At 45.0% G+C, this 18,117-nt stretch overlaps 1 protein-coding gene across 5 annotated transcripts in view; it reads right to left on the bottom strand.

Annotated features, from left to right (window-relative positions):
* Positions 1–18,117, bottom strand: part of ARNT2 (aryl hydrocarbon receptor nuclear translocator 2) — a 247,304-nt gene that overhangs the window by 132,373 nt on the left and 96,814 nt on the right. For all 5 annotated transcript variants that reach the window (XM_033920572.1, XM_033920576.1, XM_033920573.1 and 2 more), the window contains 2 exons: positions 9,739–9,815; positions 4,546–4,680 (listed from right to left, as the gene is read on the bottom strand). In XM_033920572.1, coding sequence (XP_033776463.1) covers positions 4,546–4,680; positions 9,739–9,815 — 212 coding nt within the window. The remainder of the gene's footprint in view (positions 1–4,545; positions 4,681–9,738; positions 9,816–18,117) is intronic.

Below are 18,117 nucleotides of genomic sequence, written 5' to 3'. Positions count from 1 at the left end.
GTTTTTTGCCTCCTTGGCCATTTTTTCCTCATAGTCTCTTTTGGCCCTTCTTACCGCCTTATGGCACCTGCTTTGATGTTGTTTGTGCTTTTTCAAGTTTTCATCCGTTTTTGACCTTTTCCATTCCTTAAACGAAGTCTTCTTGTCTCTGATCGCTTCCTTCACAACTACAGTGAGCCACGCCGGTTCTTTGTTCTTTTTCCTCTTGGATCCCTTGTTGATACATGGTATATATAGATTTTGCGCCACGGTGACTGTGTCCTTAAAAAGGGACCATGCTTGCTCTAGCGTTCTTACAGTGCTTATCCTCTTCTTAATCTTCTTCTCCACCATGAGTCTCATCCCTTTCGGATGTTTAGTGCCGTGGCCGTCGTTTTGGATCGATGTTTTGCCCCAGTGTCCAGGTCGAAGCGGATCATATTGTGATCATTGGTTCCCAGCATCCCTTCTACTTCTACACCTTGCGCCGGTCCTCGTAGTTCAATTAGAATTAAGTCCAGAATTGCATTTCCTCTCATATTTTCCTTGACAAGTTGTTCCAGGAAGCAATCGCCTACAGCATCCAGGAACTTAGTCTCCCTACCGCAGCCGGAGGTGCCTAGGTTCCAGTCTATCCCCGGATAATTGAATTCACCCATGATAACTGTGTTGCCTCCCTTTCAGTTGCATTTAATCTTGTCTGTCATTTCTCCATCAATTTCTTCGGACTGCCTTGGGGGTCGGTAGTAGATGCCGATCTTCGTTTCCGTTCCATTTGTTCCCAGAATTTTGACCCATAAGGATTTATCCTTTGTTTCCAGTGTGTTCTCTCCGGTAGACTCAATTCCTTCTTTGACGTACAGGGCAATACCCCCACTTTTCTGATTCACTCTGTCTCTGCAGTATAGCTTGTATCCCGGTAGCACAGTATCCCAGACGTTTTCCTCATTCCACCATGTTTCCATGATGCTGATGATGTCAAGGTTATCTTTTTGTGCCATAGCTTCCAGTTCCCCATATTATTTCTTAGGCTCCTTGCATTCGTGTACATACACTTGAGTTTGCAGCCTGTTACTTTCTTGCATTTCCTTCCCTCTTGTGTCCCTTTCGATCCGTCAGGATTTCTGTCTTGCCTATGATCTAGTAAGTCTTCCCCGCTATCTTCCTGCATGGTATCCTCTGGGTATACCATTTCCCAAACCATCGACTCTTGGTCAGCTGTCGGCTTTCCCCTTCTTCCTAGTTTAAAAAGTCTCTGTCTCTATCACCTCTTCTGGGAGACTATTCCATGCATCTATCACCCTTTCTGTAAAAAAGTATTTCAAGTTACCTAGGCTGTATAAGGACAATAGAATTTTGACACTTGGAAACTTTAAAATTTATCAATAATTTAACATCTATTCATAAATCCACATGTCAGTCCCTTTGGCTGAACTCCAAGATTCAAATTGGTAGAGTTAAGATCATCTGGAAGCATTGGATGAAGGCGGGCATTCGTACTTTGGATGATGTGTTATTACATGGAAAGCTGCTTGACTTTTCATGACTGCAGCACAAATTTGGTATTGCTAAATCTCAAAATTATAGGTGGTTGCAGTTGAAGCAGGCCATTCAGAAGCGGTTCCCTGATAGACGAAATTTTAAAAATCATTATAGCTTGCAGATATTATGCTTCCAGACAGATTTCCTGGGACATCAGGCCGCTCAGTGGTATAAATTAATATCTGAACTTTTGAATAAGAAAACAAAGAATGGTCTTCGTGACATTTGGAGCTTTGAGATAAAGCATCAGATTAATGTGTCTCGATGGTCTCGAATTTGGACTTGGAGGATGAGGTGTACAGTGTCAGCATCTATGAGACAAACTTGGGGCTCCTTTTATGAAGCCGTGTTAGCGGTTTAACGCGCGCTAAACTGCCGGCCGCATTAGCTGTTACCACCTCCTCTTGAGCAGGCGGTAGTTTTTTGGCTAGCGTGGGGGTTAGTGCGTGATAAAAAGTCACGTGCGATAAAGCCGCTAATGCAGCTTCGTAAAAGGAGCCCTTGGTTTTTCTTGTTGCACAGAGCATTATGGACCCTGTTAAGTTACATAAGTTAGATAGTTTTAAAACTAATAGATGCTGGCACTGTCATCTTGAAGCAAGGACATTGTCCACTGATACTCAAATTTTTGAGATCCATTTGAGCTCAAATAAATAAATTATTGGAAAATCCAGTAGCTTTAACGTACGATACGGTTTTATTTGGCACAGTGATGAGAGCTAAAAGTCAAATTTCATCTCACAATAATAAACTTCTTTTTATAATGACAGGGGTTGCTATACAACTGATTTTGAGGAATTGAAAAAACTGGGATAGGCTGAATTACAATTTTTGGTGGGAATCTTTATGCCATATTTTTAAAATGGAGTGTTTGTTGGCTGTACAGCAGGGAAATTATAGAAAATTTTTGAAGGTTTGAGAGCCATTGATAAATTATTGTAAGGATTGATCTTATTTTTGGTCATTTCATTATACACATCCAGAGTGGGGATTACTTGGTTATTTTAAATTGGATAAAATTATTAAAAGTTTTAAAAGTATTAACAGTAATGTAATTTTATTATTATTTGATTATTAATTAAGCGGGTGAGAGGGTTAAAATGATTGTTTAGGCATATTTATGAGTTCAAAGTGCTTTTATTGTACTATTATGTGTGTATAATTGCTTTGCACTATGGTTGTTTGAAAATCAATAAAGATTAAAAAAAATAAAATAAAATTATATTCTGCATAGCCTACAATTCTATATGGATTACAAATTATTCAGGTACTCATGCATTATTCCCTAACTGTCCCAGTGGGCTCACACTATCTAATGTACCTGTGGCAATGGGAATTAAGTGACTTGCCCAGGGTCACAAGGAGCAGTGTGGGACCCACAACCTCAGGCTGCCAAGGCTGTAGCTCTAACCACTGCATCACACACTTCGGAGCCTATCACCTCTTAACTTCATCCTATGCCCTCTCGTTGTAGAGTTTCCTTTCAAATGCGCATTTACACTATGTAGGTATTTAAACGTCTCTATCATATCTCCCCTCTCCCACCTTTCCTCCAAAGTATGTTCGGTTCGCTTTATATTTGAGTATACACAGTAGGCGCCCTTTCCAGAATCATACCCACACTGTTGGCATTGTTCACAAACATGGACAGAACAATGTTGAATAATACTCTGCACATATTTTTTGTGGGTAATTTGCTCCCTGTTTAACAATCGTGCACATATGCAGCTATTTTAAAGTGTCCTTTGGGTACCACTGGTCTAATGTTGGCATATGGCAAGTCTCGTGTGTGTCACTACCTGCACAAGTGATACAAAAGGAGTAGATTCTTCCATCTTGCCTTCCCCTCCTTGCATTAGAGTTGTGCACTAAAGCTTAGAACACAGCTTCCAAATGTATGTGTAATGCCAAATATTTGCTCTCCTTGCTTAGGGTTACCATATGGCTCCAGAAAAAGGAGGACGGATTCAGACATCTGGGTTTTACTTCCATTGCATTCAATGAAAGTAAAACCCAGATGTCTCAGTCTATCTTCCTTACTTCCTCTTTTTTTCTGGAGCCATATGGCAACCCTATTCTTGCTCTAAGCAAATAGCATGCAAATTGCCACTGCATAAAAAAAATAGCACCCATACAGTAAATATGTCCCTTTCTGATAGTACATGACTGGGAATTGGATCATGGACAGGGAGGGAGATAAAACAAAGACTGGACTTTGGATACAAGCATCTCTGAAGGTCTAAGTAGGTTCCCTATCTCTTAAACTCACAAACACCCTCGATGGCCCAAGTGGATTCCCCTCTCTGTCCCTCCCTCACTCTGTGCACCTCTAAATTGAGAAGGCATGAGTTATGCCCAGTTGCTCATCCCTCTGCACTGCAAGTTATTTATTTTAAAAATTTCTAATTCACCAATCTACCATTCATGCCTTATTTAGCAAACTGACCCCATGTGGTACCTTCAGACACTCCCACTTTCTGGGATGGCAATGTGAAGGCAGAAGTTAGTGTTTCTCTCTCCCAACTTAGAGGTGGGGGATGGTTTAAGAAAGGAGCCCATCTAGGCCATTAGTGTAATTGGTGGGTTTGAGAGGGTTCAGCGTGGTAGAATTCTTGAGGGCCCAGCTGGGCTACCCATAAACCTTTTTCTGAGTTAAGGAGGTAGGTCAGGAAGAGGATCTAGGGGCCATCAGTGCTTCACTTCACCTCAGATTATCTTGTGCCTGCATTTTTATGCCAGCCTGAGCTGTGCATATAGGTTCAGTGCTAAAAAAGGAGATTTAAAAATGTGCTATATTTTAGTCTTTGTAGCACCAGATTTTTTTATGCAGTAATTTGCTTGCATTTTGCTAACCCACTGTGCTAACCTGTACAATAGTGGTTTAACATTGAGTTTTGTACAGAAATCTGTCCTCCTGCATTAGGGATAAATTAGCACAGGAAAATGAATCAAGTGCAGTTTCTGCATCAGTCCCTCAGTTGGAAAGATGGTTACAGGTCTCATTTTGGAACACAATGAACTGACCTGTGGTTGATAGCCAATGACACTGATGCACCGAGGATCCACAAAAGTAATAATTCCCTCTGAGTTATGACGAGACAGGAATTCAGTAGGAAGAGCCATTCCATTCATGTCCATACTGACAGGAGAGCTGGTGACCTTAAGTAACAAGATAAAACAGAAAATCATGACCAGATCAATAAAGTTATTTTAACAATACAGAGACCGAAATCAGTGCTGGTATAGCAGAAAGATATTCCATTATCTCAGTACCACTGAATATAGCAGCTTAAAGACAACTGAATCTCTTTCTCTGGTTACCTTAGGTTTGCTATGCCCGCAGCTGAGATAAACAAATAAGCTTCACTAGATAGCCAGGTTCTTATTCCTAGCATGCCTTCCAGACCTCCTGTTAATGCAGATAATGTGTGACTGGATAGCAATGGAGGAAGTAAGATTATTGTTGTTAACATGTGATGTGTTGTTTTTAATTTATTTTGAGCGTTAATTGTAAACTGCTTAGATCTTTAATTAATAAAATATAATTAAAATTATAATTAATAAATATAATTAAAAATAAATAAATAAATAAATAAAAAGAGATTATGTACTTACCCTGGTAAGCTCTTTTCCAGTAGATAGGTGAGACATTCTAGACATTCATGCCATAAGAGCAAAGTGACACGGATCTTCAATTGAGGTCTGGAGAGGCGCTCAACTGAAGGCTGCAACCTCTGCACAGATACATCAGATCTGCGTACCAGGGTCTGAAAGGCCAATCTGTCAGCGGGTTACTGATAGATGCATCCTGCAGCCAAATTCCCAGGGAATTCCAGTGACTGTCAATTCTACTGACTATAATGTCTCACCTATTGCACTGGAATAATGTAATGTTCTTATATCCCACCGAATCCTCATTAATTAGAGTTTAAGGCAGGTTACAAACAGCATATTGCTAAATAGAATACTGTATAGAGTTAAATATGTTACAAAGAATTATGCATGCTATAAAAAATTATATATGCTACATAAAGTTATCAAATTGTGCTTACAGTCTGAGGTGAATTGAACATCTGGAGAACTTTTTTTAAAAAATGGTTTAATCCAAGATGGCCACTGCGGCAACATTTTGGCTCCAAAAAACAGCTCCAAAATGCTTTAACAAAAATTTGGAGGGTAGAGAAGAGATTCAGAGGCTACTGCTGTGGATAGGGATGTCGGCTGCTGGGTTGGCAGGCAGGTGATGAAGAATGCTTTTGTTTGCTGGGAGTAGCAGTGATGAGGGTTTAAAACAGAAGCTGCTGGAGGTGGAGAGGCTAAGGCTCCTGTTTTGGGGGGGGGGGGTAGACTGAAATAGTTAATTTCCAAAATGTTTTGCAAACAAAAAAGTTTTCAGAACTTTCCGGAATAAAGCAAAAGAACCTAAACTTCTTAATGTAAGCGGTAAAGCATTCCAGAATTCGGTTAATTTAAAAGCAAAAGAATGACTAAATCTCTTAAAGGTTCTGTTTTTACCACTCAAAGAGGGAAATGTAAGTTTTAATTTTTGAGAACTTCTGGCAAGATGAGATCTATGAACATTCCAGTCTAAAGGAATCAAAGTGGCAAAAATGCCAAATAGGATCTTAAATGCAATACAAATGCACTTCAATTGAATTCTGAGATACACTGGAAGCCAATGTAATTCCTTGAGCAGAGGGGTTACATGATCAAAGATAAGTTTAACTGCAGTGTTCTGTATTAATTGAAGTCTCTGTAGACTGACCTTTGAAAGACCCAAATACACTGAATTGCAGTAATCCAACCTTGACAAAATGATTGATTGAACCAATACAGAGAAGTGTTGTTGGTGAAAGAGTGCTCTCACTCTTCTCAGAGCACTGGGTAAATTCTAGTTTGTAGCAAGACAGATCGGGGGAGGGGGGGCCTGGAGTTAGCTGTGACAGCAATTTCAGCCATGGGGGGAGTGTGGGGTGGGTAGCCAATGCTGGACAGACTTCTACGGTCTGTGTCCCAAATATGGTAAGTCAGATCTTGGGGGGAGGGGGGGCTTGAGTTAGATGTGACGGTGAATCCAGTAGGGGCGGGGCATAGTTCATACCGGACAAACTTCTACGGTCTCTGTCCCATATGTGTCAAGAAGGATCAAGAGCAATTATAAGTATTTTATACCACATTTAAATCATCTGCACATAGGTCTTACTATCTCGGGGAGGGAGGGGAGGAGGAAAACATCTTATACTGAAACTTAGCTAATAAAATTAATAATTGCTGGTTTAATGAATGTAACTGTTAGGCAGACTGGATAGAGCACACAGGTCTTCATCTGCCATCATTTACTATGCTATTTCTGTAGGGTTATAATCAAAGCGGTTTACATATTTTAGACAGGTACTTTTTACTGTTTGTACCTGGGACAATGAAGTGTTAAGTGAGTCGGCCAGATACAGAAGGAGCTGCAGTGGGAATCTAACTCAACCTCAGGGTGCTGAGGCAGTTGCTCTTCTGAATTATTGTATTGAATGTATTGCTATGTATGTTATTATATTGTAAACCGCTTAGTTATAGGTGGTTAAGAAATTTTAGAAATAAATAAATAAATTAGGATACTTCTCCACTCACTGCCCTGGCTGTAAGTATGCTCGAAGGCCACAGGGAAGCAGAGAGCTATGTCAGAAAGAGAAAAGAAGTCTGCTTGGGCAGGGGTTGAGAGTACTTGTTCAAGTGATGGGATCTGACTGGAGCCTCTGGTGATTTTTCCAGGCACTAGCTTCTGTGGGCCTGATGCTGGCTCCTGTGGTTGGCACTGACCCCAGATATTCAATGCTGAGGTTGCCAGCATTGAATGAATAATCTAATCTAATCTTCATTTTATATACCGTGGGATAAAAACACAAATTGGTTAGATTAAATCAGTGGTCTCAAACATGCGGCCCGCCAGGTATTATTTTGAGGCCCTCGGTATGTTTATCATAATCACAAAAGTAAAATAACAGTTTCTTTGATCATAATAAGTCTCTTTAGCTATAAATGACAATATTATTATTAAGACTTAGCTAAAAGGAAAGATTGATAAACTATAAAGAGCTTTACCTCATGCAAAATTGTCATCTAATATAATAAAACGCTAGGCCGCGCATGCGCACTCCCATCGCATGCATCCATTTTCCGTGCGGCTGTCGGCCCGTGCTGTTTTTTGCTCTGCCCTGCTCCTTGCCTGAAGTCCTCTCTCCTCCCCCTGCCGTATTGCATTTTTTTGTTGAAAGACGCAGCAGTGGCTCCTCTCACGATCCTCGCCTGCGTCGGACTTCCGACGCAGGTGCGGATCATGAGAGGAGCCACTGCCGCGTCTTTCAACTAAAAAAAAAAAAAAAAACCGGCAAGGCGAGCGACCAGACCGAAGCTCAAGACCGCGGGAAGGGAAGGGAACGGAAGAAGGGGTCGACAAATAAGAGGACTCCTGCCAAATGGAGCAGCCAGATCGCAGCAGGCCATAACGCGGGGGGCCGAACGGAGCAGGCAAGATCGCAGTAAGAGAAGGGAAGGGGTGGGGGAAATGCTGCAACTACGCTGAATGTGTTTCATTGGGGATTTTGGAGGGTGCACCAGAAGAATGAGAGGTGAGCAGAGAAAGCATAATATTCATCATATGGATGGGAGAGGTGGCAGAAAAAGGTGAAAGTATTCTACTGGTGTGTTTTGGGAGGGGGAGGAGATCAAGCGTGACTGTGTGCCATGGGAAATGATATAATGATACCTGGGAACAGGAGGAGAAAGAATAAGAAATGGGAGTGTATGTCTGGGGGGGGAAGGAAGAATTAGAGGTCAGGGAATGTCTAGAGGGAAGAAAGAATGAGCGGTTTGAGTACTGCATGCTGGAGAAGATTTTGGGACAGACAGAATTAGAGTTCTTGCTGGGTTTGTAGAGAGAACTGGGATGCTGGAGCCTGAGGAGGAAAAAGGAAGGAGAGAATTTCAGGCCTTATAGAAAACTTCTGTGCAAAAATACTACAAATAATGCAGAATTCTCCAGGGAGTAAACAAAATAACAATAGTATGTGATACCATATTTGGGTAGTTTAATTTTGCATTGGCAATGTTGTTTACCTCTCCTGCCAATTTAACTTTGTTGTTCTTACCATTGAAGTTGTTTAGTTTATTAGGGAGAGGGACAGAAAGACAGACAGAAAAAGGGAGCCAAGGAGAGAGAGAGACAGACAGAAAGAAAGAAAGACAGACATATATTCTTGCACCCGTTAATGTAACGGGCTTAAAGACTAGTTTCTTTAATAAGATATTAACTATTTCTGAGGCCTTCCAAGTACCTACAAATCCAAAATGTGGCCCTGCAAAGGGTTTGAGTTTGAGACCACTGGATTAGATGGATGGAAAAAGTTAGAAAAAAAAAGTACATTGAATTGCCTAAAATTACTATTCGACAGCTAAAATCAAATTAACTACTGTGAAAACAACCAGGTTTTAAAACTTTTTCAAAATTGGTATAATTGAGCTACCAGTCTTAGAGAATCTGGAAGTCCATTCCAAATTCTCACCAATTTAAATGTAAAAGATTTACTAAGCCTCCCAGTGCATTTAATACCTCTCAGAGAAGGAAATGCTAATTTGTGAATTGTTGTAATTCTCAAATAGCTAGATCTAAAGGAATTCTAACTAAGGGCAATCAAAGAGTCAAATATGCTATAAAGGAGTTTGAAAAACACACATGCACATCTGAACTGTATCCTATGATGGACCAGAAGCCAATGGCCAAAGATAGTCGGTCACCAGGCTGACTAGTGAGCCCGATATTCAGCGAGAGAGAGCCAACTATCTCCTGCTGAATATTGGCGGTTAGCTGGCCAAACAGGAGTGGGAGTGTGTGTACATCCTACAAGAATATGACCTCCATGAATATCATCTGCACAAACACAGTCAGTGCCTGGTTTTATGATTAGCTGATATTTCTAATTGGGACTGCATGTTAATGTTGTATTTATGCAGATTAGCTACTTATTTCTCAGCATTTATACTCTTTCAATATTTGTAGAAAAGGTAAGGGGCTGAGGACCAGGAGTCCTTGTTTGGATTGTGTGGAAGTCAGTTCATTTCCCAAAGCTACAGGTGCTCATTACTATGCAAGCTTTTCAACATATACATAATTTCATGTTGATATTCTTGTAAGGGAAGGGGATTTAAGGCATTAAATAGTTTTTCTACCTGAAGTCTTCCAATTGCCACCAGGCAATATTTGTTTCCTTGGCCCACATCAGAATCTTCTTCAGGGACAGTAATTCCTGAAATCAGTAGTAATAACAATCTCACAGAATAGCAATTGTTTTTTCAATCTTGAAAAGCATCAGTGATTACCTTATTACCAGTGACAACAAAACACGTACCTTTCTCAAAGCTGCATGGAATTCTTCTGAATATCTTTTTATAAAAAAGGAATTGGGGAAAATTGTATAACTGAGCACAAATGTTAACTAGTATGTGCATACTTCATTTTCAAATTACCCTAGAAAATATGTTTTGGCACAGATTCTTTTGGTTAATTTATGCAAATACTGTATGCCTGTGCGTTCAAAACCATCTGCATTAATGCAAACCCAATCCCAACTCTGCTCCAGGAATTCCTGGATAACATTATGTATGTACACATGCAATTTTATGTGCATATCAGATGCACACTTATATACGGGCCACTTTACACGCAGAAATGGCTTTTAAAATTGGCCTTGTTCTGAACAGCATAGCACTTGACATATTTCTACTTATCAGTACTAGCCACAACCTGTACATTAGTCACTTTTTCAACATCAGTCCCTCAATCCCTTTTTCAATCATTTTGTACAACAAACTTTTAATTGTTACTGTTCTCATTCATATTGATCACATTCCTCCAAAATCTATAGGGAGATTTGCCAAGCAGAAGGAATCCACTACCAAGGGCTCTGCTGCCCCCTGCTGTTTGTACCAAAGCAAGTGATAGCCCTATATAGAGACACATAAGGAGGGGAACAGGGAGACTTCCGGAACTACAAATCTATTCTGCTCTGAAAGTATAACAGACATCTTAAACATTTTAAGTGAACAATCAAAACATGAAAATAACCATATCAATCAGAAAAATTTATGGAGTTCAAACATTCCCCCAATGTGATAAAGTAATAGATTATTCTTCAAACCCTTGAGGTCTGACTGACATCAAAATCCCAGTTTTGACTCGAACTGCCCAATTGAGACAGTAGGCAGGCAGAGTAAATAAATGAGAGATGACTGACGAGATAGCCATTCATATCCATCTTGAAATGGTAGCCTTAGACGGCTGTCTACCATGTCTAGCCTGACTGGTGAGCACAAATAGATGGTCCGACAGTCGGAATTCTAGATAACGTAGAGCTTCTCTCCTCACATCAGCTTTCTAAGAATCTGGTCCTTTAAGAATCAGGCTTTAGAATGGTTTGGTATAGGTTCTGGATTTATACAAATGGTAAAAACTTTGTATAGCTTCCCGATTGCAAGATTAAATATTAATAATATGATATCTGATGGTCAGTGGCGTACCTAGGGGGGGGCGGGCAGCCCCGGGTACCAGCCCTAAGGGGGTGTTCCCGGCCTTGCCGTTCAGTCCCCTGCCACCCCCGAAGGACCGCTCGCCCCACTGACCTTCCTGCACCACCTGTGAAGCAGCCCGCAGCAGGATCGCGAAGTCAGCGTCAGCATCCCTGCGCTGCTTCTTGCGCCGCGATCCCGCCCCTCCTCTGACGTCAGAGGAGGGGCGGGACCGTGGCGCAGGAAGCAGCGCAGGGATCGCTGACGCTGACTTCGCGATCCTGCTGCGGCTGTTCATAGGTGGTGCGGGGAGGACAGGGGGGCGAGCGGTCCTTCGGGGTGGGTCGGGGCATCAGGCCTTCAGGGTGGGGCGGGCGGGCAGGCAAGCAGGCTTTCAAGGGGGAGGGGGTGACAGGCAGGCAGGCAGGCCTTCAAGGGGGGACAGGCCTTCGGGGGGGGGGGTGCAGACCTTCAAGGGGTGCAGGCCTTCAAGGGGGGCAGGCAGGCCTTCAGGGGGGTGCAGGCCTTCGGGGGGGGTGTAGGCCTTTGGGGGGGTGCAGACCTTCAAGGGGGGAAAGGCAGGCAGGCCTTCAAGGGGGGGGACAGGCCTACAAGGGGGGGGACAGGCCTACAAGGGGGGGTGCAGGCCTACAAGGGGGGGTGCAGGCCTTCAAGGGGGGGTGCAGGCCTTCAAGGGGGGTGCAGGCCTTCAAGGGGGGTGCAGGCCTTCAAGGGGGGGAAAGGCAGGCAGGCAGGCCTTAAAGGGGGGACAGGCCTACAAGGGGGGGACAGGCCTACAAGGGGGTGGGACAGGCCTTCAAGGGGGGGACAGGCCTTCAAGGGGGGGACAGGCCTTCAAGGGAGTGCAGGCCTTCGGGGGGGGGTGCAGTCCTTCAAGGGGGTGCAGGCCTTCAAGGGGGGGAAAGGCAGGCAGGCCTTCAAGGGGGGGACAGGCCTACAAGGGGGGGGATAGGCCTACAAGGGGGGGGGACAGGCCTACAAGGGGGGGGACAGGCCTTCAAGGGGGGGTGCAGGCCTTCAAGGGGGGTGCAGGCCTTCAAGGGGGAGACAGGCCTTCAAGGGGGGGAAAGGCAGGCAGGCAGGCCTTAAAGGGGGGACAGGCCTACAAGGGGGGAAAGGCAGGCAGGCAGGCCTTCAAGGGGGGACAGGCCTACAAGGGGGGGAGAAGCTACAAGGGGGTGGGACAGGCCTTCAAGTGGGGGACAGGCCTTCGGGGGGGTGCAGGCCTTCGGGGGGTGCAGACCTTCAAGGGGGGGACAGGCAGGCAGGCCTTCAAGGGGGGGACAGTCCTACAAGGGGAAGGGACAGGCCTTCAAGGGGGGTGCAGGCCTTCAAGGTGGGACAGGCAGACCTTTAAGGGGGGACAGGCCTTTGGGGGGGACCATGATTTAGAAGTACACGGAGGGAAGGGGGTGTTCAAAGAGACATGCATATGCCAAACTTTGGGGGGGGGAAGAAATAATGGGTCTGAAAATAGAGGAGAGGGAGAGAGATGATGGATCATGGGATTTAGGGAGGGAAGGAACAGAAAGGGAGAGAAATTGGACACAAGGGATGGTGTGGAGGAGGGATAGAGATACTGGATAGGAGGGTAATTAGGAAAAGAAACGGAGAGATGGTGGACTCTGGGATGGTGGGGAAGGAGGGAGAGATGCCGGATGAAAGGGTATTTAAGAAAAGGTGGATCTGTGGAGGGAGATGAAAAAAAGGAAAGATACCAGACTTCCTGGGAAGGGAAGGGAAATGGAAAGGGAGGACAGAGTTGGCAGATGGATGGTTAGCATGCAGAAAGAAGGAGACCCTGGCAAGCAAGTTATCAGAAGAAAACCAGAGCCTTGGACCAACAAGATTTGAAATATAACCAGACAACAAAAGGTAGAAAAATTAATTTTATTTTCTGTTTTGTGATTATAACATGTCAGATTTGAAATGTGTATCCTGCCAGAGCTGGTGTTGGACTGCAAACGTGAGCTAGGATTTAACAGAAAGAGGAAAAGTCCTTTTTGTTTCTTTATTGTATTTACACCACAGCGCCAGTGTGGTTAGGAGAAGCCAAAGGGGGTGAAAAAGCTATAAAACCCACCAGGAGTTTTGAAAAAAATCACCCAACTGGGCAGGAAAATCGAATTGAAAAACCAATTCAATAGGGCTGAATCGAATCAAAAATTTTTTTTCCTGTATCTGGCAGCATTAGTTTGCGCTACTGTCTTAGACTTTAGGACCTGGGATTGGGGAGAGATGGCATCCTCAGTACTTTATAATGCAAGTGAAACGAGGATTTGGTCAGACTTTTGAAGGGTCTGCAGAAAAAAAATATTGTATAGGCCGGGGACATGAGACAGCAGGAAATGGGAACTTTTCTTCCTTCTATTTTTGTGAATGGAAAGGCTGAGGATGTCAGAGAGGTCAGTTAAAATATGTGCTTTATAAGAAAATATAATAATGTGTTTTATAAAGTTTATAGCATAGCTGGCCTACCCAGTGAGGTGTTCCTAGTGGTGATGGTGGCAGCGTGTCAATGTGTTGAGAGGAAGAGGTGGTCTGGGAAATTCTGCTGAGCAAACTCCGGGCCCATTTCCACCCCCCAGTTAGTCCACTCCACTCAACTGATTCACACACTGAGTGGGTCTTTGGGTGTTGTTTTGGGATCTCTTCCAGTGGTTTATCTCCTTCTGGTCCAAGGAAGGAAACTTTGTTATCCTTAGCATTGACCTACAGAATATGTTTGTAACAGCGCTGCTTGTGTGGCATTAGGCTATGTAGTGATCGAAAGAAAAAAACAGACCTTTGCACATTTTTGCACTATATGGTGGGTGTATGAGGAGATTCACATTTCCTGCACAGCTAAGTCCATGTGAAGTTACCTTGTGCTGTATTTGACATCTAGCAAGGACTCTGTTTGAAAGGAAAGATCTAAACTTAAAAATGAAGTGGCCAGAAGTTATGGTAAAAGCAGATAGTGTAGCTGGTTTTAAGAAAGATTTGGACAAATTCCTGGAGGAAAAGTCCATAATCTGTTATTAAGACATGGGGGAAGTGTCTGCTTGCCCTGGATCGGTAGCATGGAATGTTGCTACTCTTTGGGTTTTGACCAGGTATTAGTGTCCTGGATTGGCTACCATGAGAATGGGCTACTGGGCATGATGGACCATTGGTCTGACCCAGTTAGGCTATTCTTGTGTTATGTTCTCATCTGTAGGGGCCTTTGTTTTCACTTCTTATTTTAATGTATTTTTTTTCTGGGAACTTATCAGTGTTTTTTATAATGGGAACAAAAATGGAAGAGAATTAATGTGTGTGGAATGGGGGGTAACTAATTTCTTCAGCTAAATAATTCAATCCACTTCAAACAGACATAGGAGAACTTGTGCACCATTCACACACCCTCCAACCAAAAACGTCAAAAGAAAAAAACTGTTCGACAACCTCCTAGCCATTCGAGCTGCAACACTCGACCCCCAACTCTACAACCAATTGATATCAACCACAGACTGCAAAACCTTCAAAAAGAAATAAAAACCCTTCTATTCAAAAAACACATAAAACCGAACTAACACAATCAGAACTGTCCCAAGCATCACCTGCAACTACTCCATATGTACCGTATTTTCGCGGATATAACGCGCGCGTTATACGTGATTTTACGTACCGCGCATACCCCTCGCGCGTTATATGCCTGAGCGCGGTATAGAAAAGTTTTTAAACATAGTTCCCACCCCGCCCGACGCCCGATTCACCCCCCCAGCAGGACCGCTCGCGCTCCCACCCCGAACGACCGCTCGCACGCGCTCCCACCCGCACCCGCATCCACGATCGGAGCAAGAGGGAGCCCAAGCCCTCTTGCCCGGCCGACTCCCCGACGTCCGATACATCCCCCCCCCGGCAGGACCACTCGCACCCCCACCCCGAAGGACCGCCGACTTCCCGACAATATCGGGCCAGGAGGGAGCCCAAACCCTCCTGGCCACGGCGACCCCCTAACCCCACCCCGCACTACATTACGGGCAGGAGGGATCCCAGGCCCTCCTGCCCTCGACGCAAACCCCCCTCCCTCCAACGACCGCCCCCCCCCAAGAACCTCCGCCCGTCCCCCAGCCGACCCGCGACCCCCCTGGCCGACCCCCACGACACCCCCACCCGCCTTCCCCGTACCTTTGTGTAGTTGGGCCAGAAGGGAGCCCAAACCCTCCTGGCCACGGCGACCCCCTAACCCCACCCCGCACTACATTACGGGCAGGAGGGATCCCAGGCCCTCCTGCCCTCGACGCAAACCCCCCTCCCTCCAACGACCGCCCCCCCCCAAGAACCTCCGCCCGTCCCCCAGCCGACCCGCGACCCCCCTGGCCGACCCCCCCACCCCCCTTCCCCGTACCTTTGGAAGTTGGCCGGACAGACGGGAGCCAAACCCGCCTGTCCGGCAGGCAGCCAACGAAGAAATGAGGCCGGATTGGCCCATCCGTCCTAAAGCTCCGCCTACTGGTGGGGCCTAAGGCGCGTGGGCCAATCAGAATAGGCCCTGGAGCCTTAGGTCCCACCTGGGGGCGCGGCCTGAGACACATGGTCGGGTTTGGCCCATGTGCCTCAGGCCGCGCCCCCAGGTGGGACCTAAGGCTCCAGGGCCTATTCTGATTGGCCCACGCGCCTTAGGCCCCACCAGTAGGCGGAGCTTTAGGACGGATGGGCCAATCCGGCCTCATTTCTTCGTTGGCTGCCTGCCGGACAGGCGGGTTTGGCTCCCGTCTGTCCGGCCAACTTCCAAAGGTACGGGGAAGGGGGGTGGGGGGGTCGTGGGGGTCGGCCAGGGGGGTCGCGGGTCGGCTGGGGGGCGGTCGGAGGTTCTTGGGGGGGGCGGTCGTTGGGGGGAGGGGGATTTGCGTCGAGGGCAGGAGGGCCTGGGATCCCTCCTGCCCGTAATGTAGTGCGGGGTGGGGTTAGGGGGTCGCCGTGGCCAGGAGGGTTTGGGCTCCCTTCTGGCCCAACTACACAAAGGTACGGGGAAGGCGGGTGGGGGTCGGCCAGGGGGGTCGCGGGTCGGCTGGGGGACGGGCGGAGGTTCTTGGGGGGGGCGGTCGTTGGGGGGAGGGGGTTTGCGTCGAGGGCAGGAGGGCCTGGGATCCCTCCTGCCCGTAATGTAGTGCGGGGTGGGGTTAGGGGGTCGCCGTGGCCAGGAGGGTTTGGGCTCCCTCCTGGCCCGATATTGTTGGGGAGTCGGCGGTCCTTCGGGGTGAGGGTGCGAGTGGTCCTGCCGGGGGGGGATGTATCGGACGTCGGGGGGGGGGCATCAGGCTTTCAGGATGGGGACAGACCTTCAAGGGGGGACAGGACTTCAAGGGGGGACAGTGCACGGAAAGTCAGGGGGGGTGAACGGAGAGTCGGGACAGCGCACGGAAAGTCAGGGCAGTGCACGGAAGTCAGGGGGGGTGAACGGAGAGTCGGGACAGCGCACGGAAAGTCAGGGCGGGCGAAAGGAGCGTCGGGCATCATGCGCGTTATATGCCTGAGCGCGGTATAGAAAAGTTTTGGTACATATCATCGTGATTTCTGCGCGCTATACCCCTGTGCGCGTTTTACACAGGTGCGCGTTATATCCGCGAAAATACGGTACTTCTAATGTCATGACAATTTAGACATAATTTATGTTATGTTATGTTTGGAATAATGGTTACATATATGAGGTTCAATAAAAGAAAATTTTCACTGCCTGTTTCTATTCTGACCATTTATTCCATTTCATGGTTATTGCAAAAAAAAAAAAAAAAAAAAAAAAAAAATTTTTTTACATGGGGGGGGGGGGGTGTCAAAAAATGATGGGCCCCGGGTGCCACATACCCTAGGTACGCCACTGCTGATGGTTTTCAATTGCAGAGGGGAGTTAGACAGGGTTGTCCTTTATCTCCTTTGTTATTTGATGTTGTATTAGAACCCTTATTATTAGCAATACAGCAAGCAAGGGGGATACAGGGTATACCATATTCTGATATGGAATATAAAATTTCAGCTTATGCGGATGATATTTTACTTTATTTGAGGAATCCAGAGTCTACCTTATCTTCTCTATTGGAATTAATTGATATGTTTGGCAAATTTTCAGGTTATAAAATTAATTGGAATAAATCTGAAACTATACCTTTAAATGTTCATTGTGTAAAAGGACTATTTGACGCTTTTCCGTTCATTTGGAAAGAAGAAGGATTTAAATATCTAGGCATTCAAGTTAAAAATACAATTGAAGATACCGTAAAAGAGAATGAAAAATTTGTATTAAAAAAAGTTACGGAGTTGTGTGAGCAATGGAACCCTCTACATATTTCTTGGTGGGGGAGAGTTCAAACTATTAAAATGATGATGTTGCCTGTGGTTTGTTACCAAATGAGTATGATACCTATTTATTTTCAGGGGTCCTTTTATAAGCTTTATAGCATTTTAACAAAATTTCTTTGGCTTGGTAAAACACCTAGAATAGCTTTAGTAACTTTGCAAAAATCAATTAAGGAGGGAGGGGTAAATTTTCCAAATTTTTATAGGTACCATCAAGCCTATATTCTACGTCAGGGTATGTATTGGATCCTCCCAGAACTTATAGATAATGCACCAGATTGGTTGTATTTGGAATGGCGCCTTATGTTTCCCCTTAATTTAGTTTACCTTCCAAGTATAAACATGCCTAGAAGATACAGAGAAAATAAAATATTAATGGATACTTGGAAAACATTGAGATTTATTAGTAAATTAACACCTATCCCAATAAACAAGTCAACTAATCAGTCTCTATGGATAAACTCCAAGATCAAAATTGGCGGAGTTCAAATCCTTTGGAAGAACTGGATTATTGCAGGCATTAGATCTCTAGATGACGTTATTTCAGAAGGTAAACTGCTGGAATTTTCACAATTGCAACATAGATTTGGTCTTAGTAAAACACAAAGTTTTAAATGGTTGCAATTGAAGCAGGCCATTCAGGTTGGGTTCCCTGAATGGAAAACATTGAATAATCAATATAGTTTAAAGTTCTTATGTTTTCAA

This window comes from Geotrypetes seraphini, chromosome 14 (assembly GCF_902459505.1).
Source record: "Geotrypetes seraphini chromosome 14, aGeoSer1.1, whole genome shotgun sequence".
In the NCBI taxonomy this organism is placed as follows: domain Eukaryota; kingdom Metazoa; phylum Chordata; class Amphibia; order Gymnophiona; family Dermophiidae; genus Geotrypetes; species Geotrypetes seraphini.
This window is presented reverse-complemented; position numbering and strand designations above follow the sequence as displayed.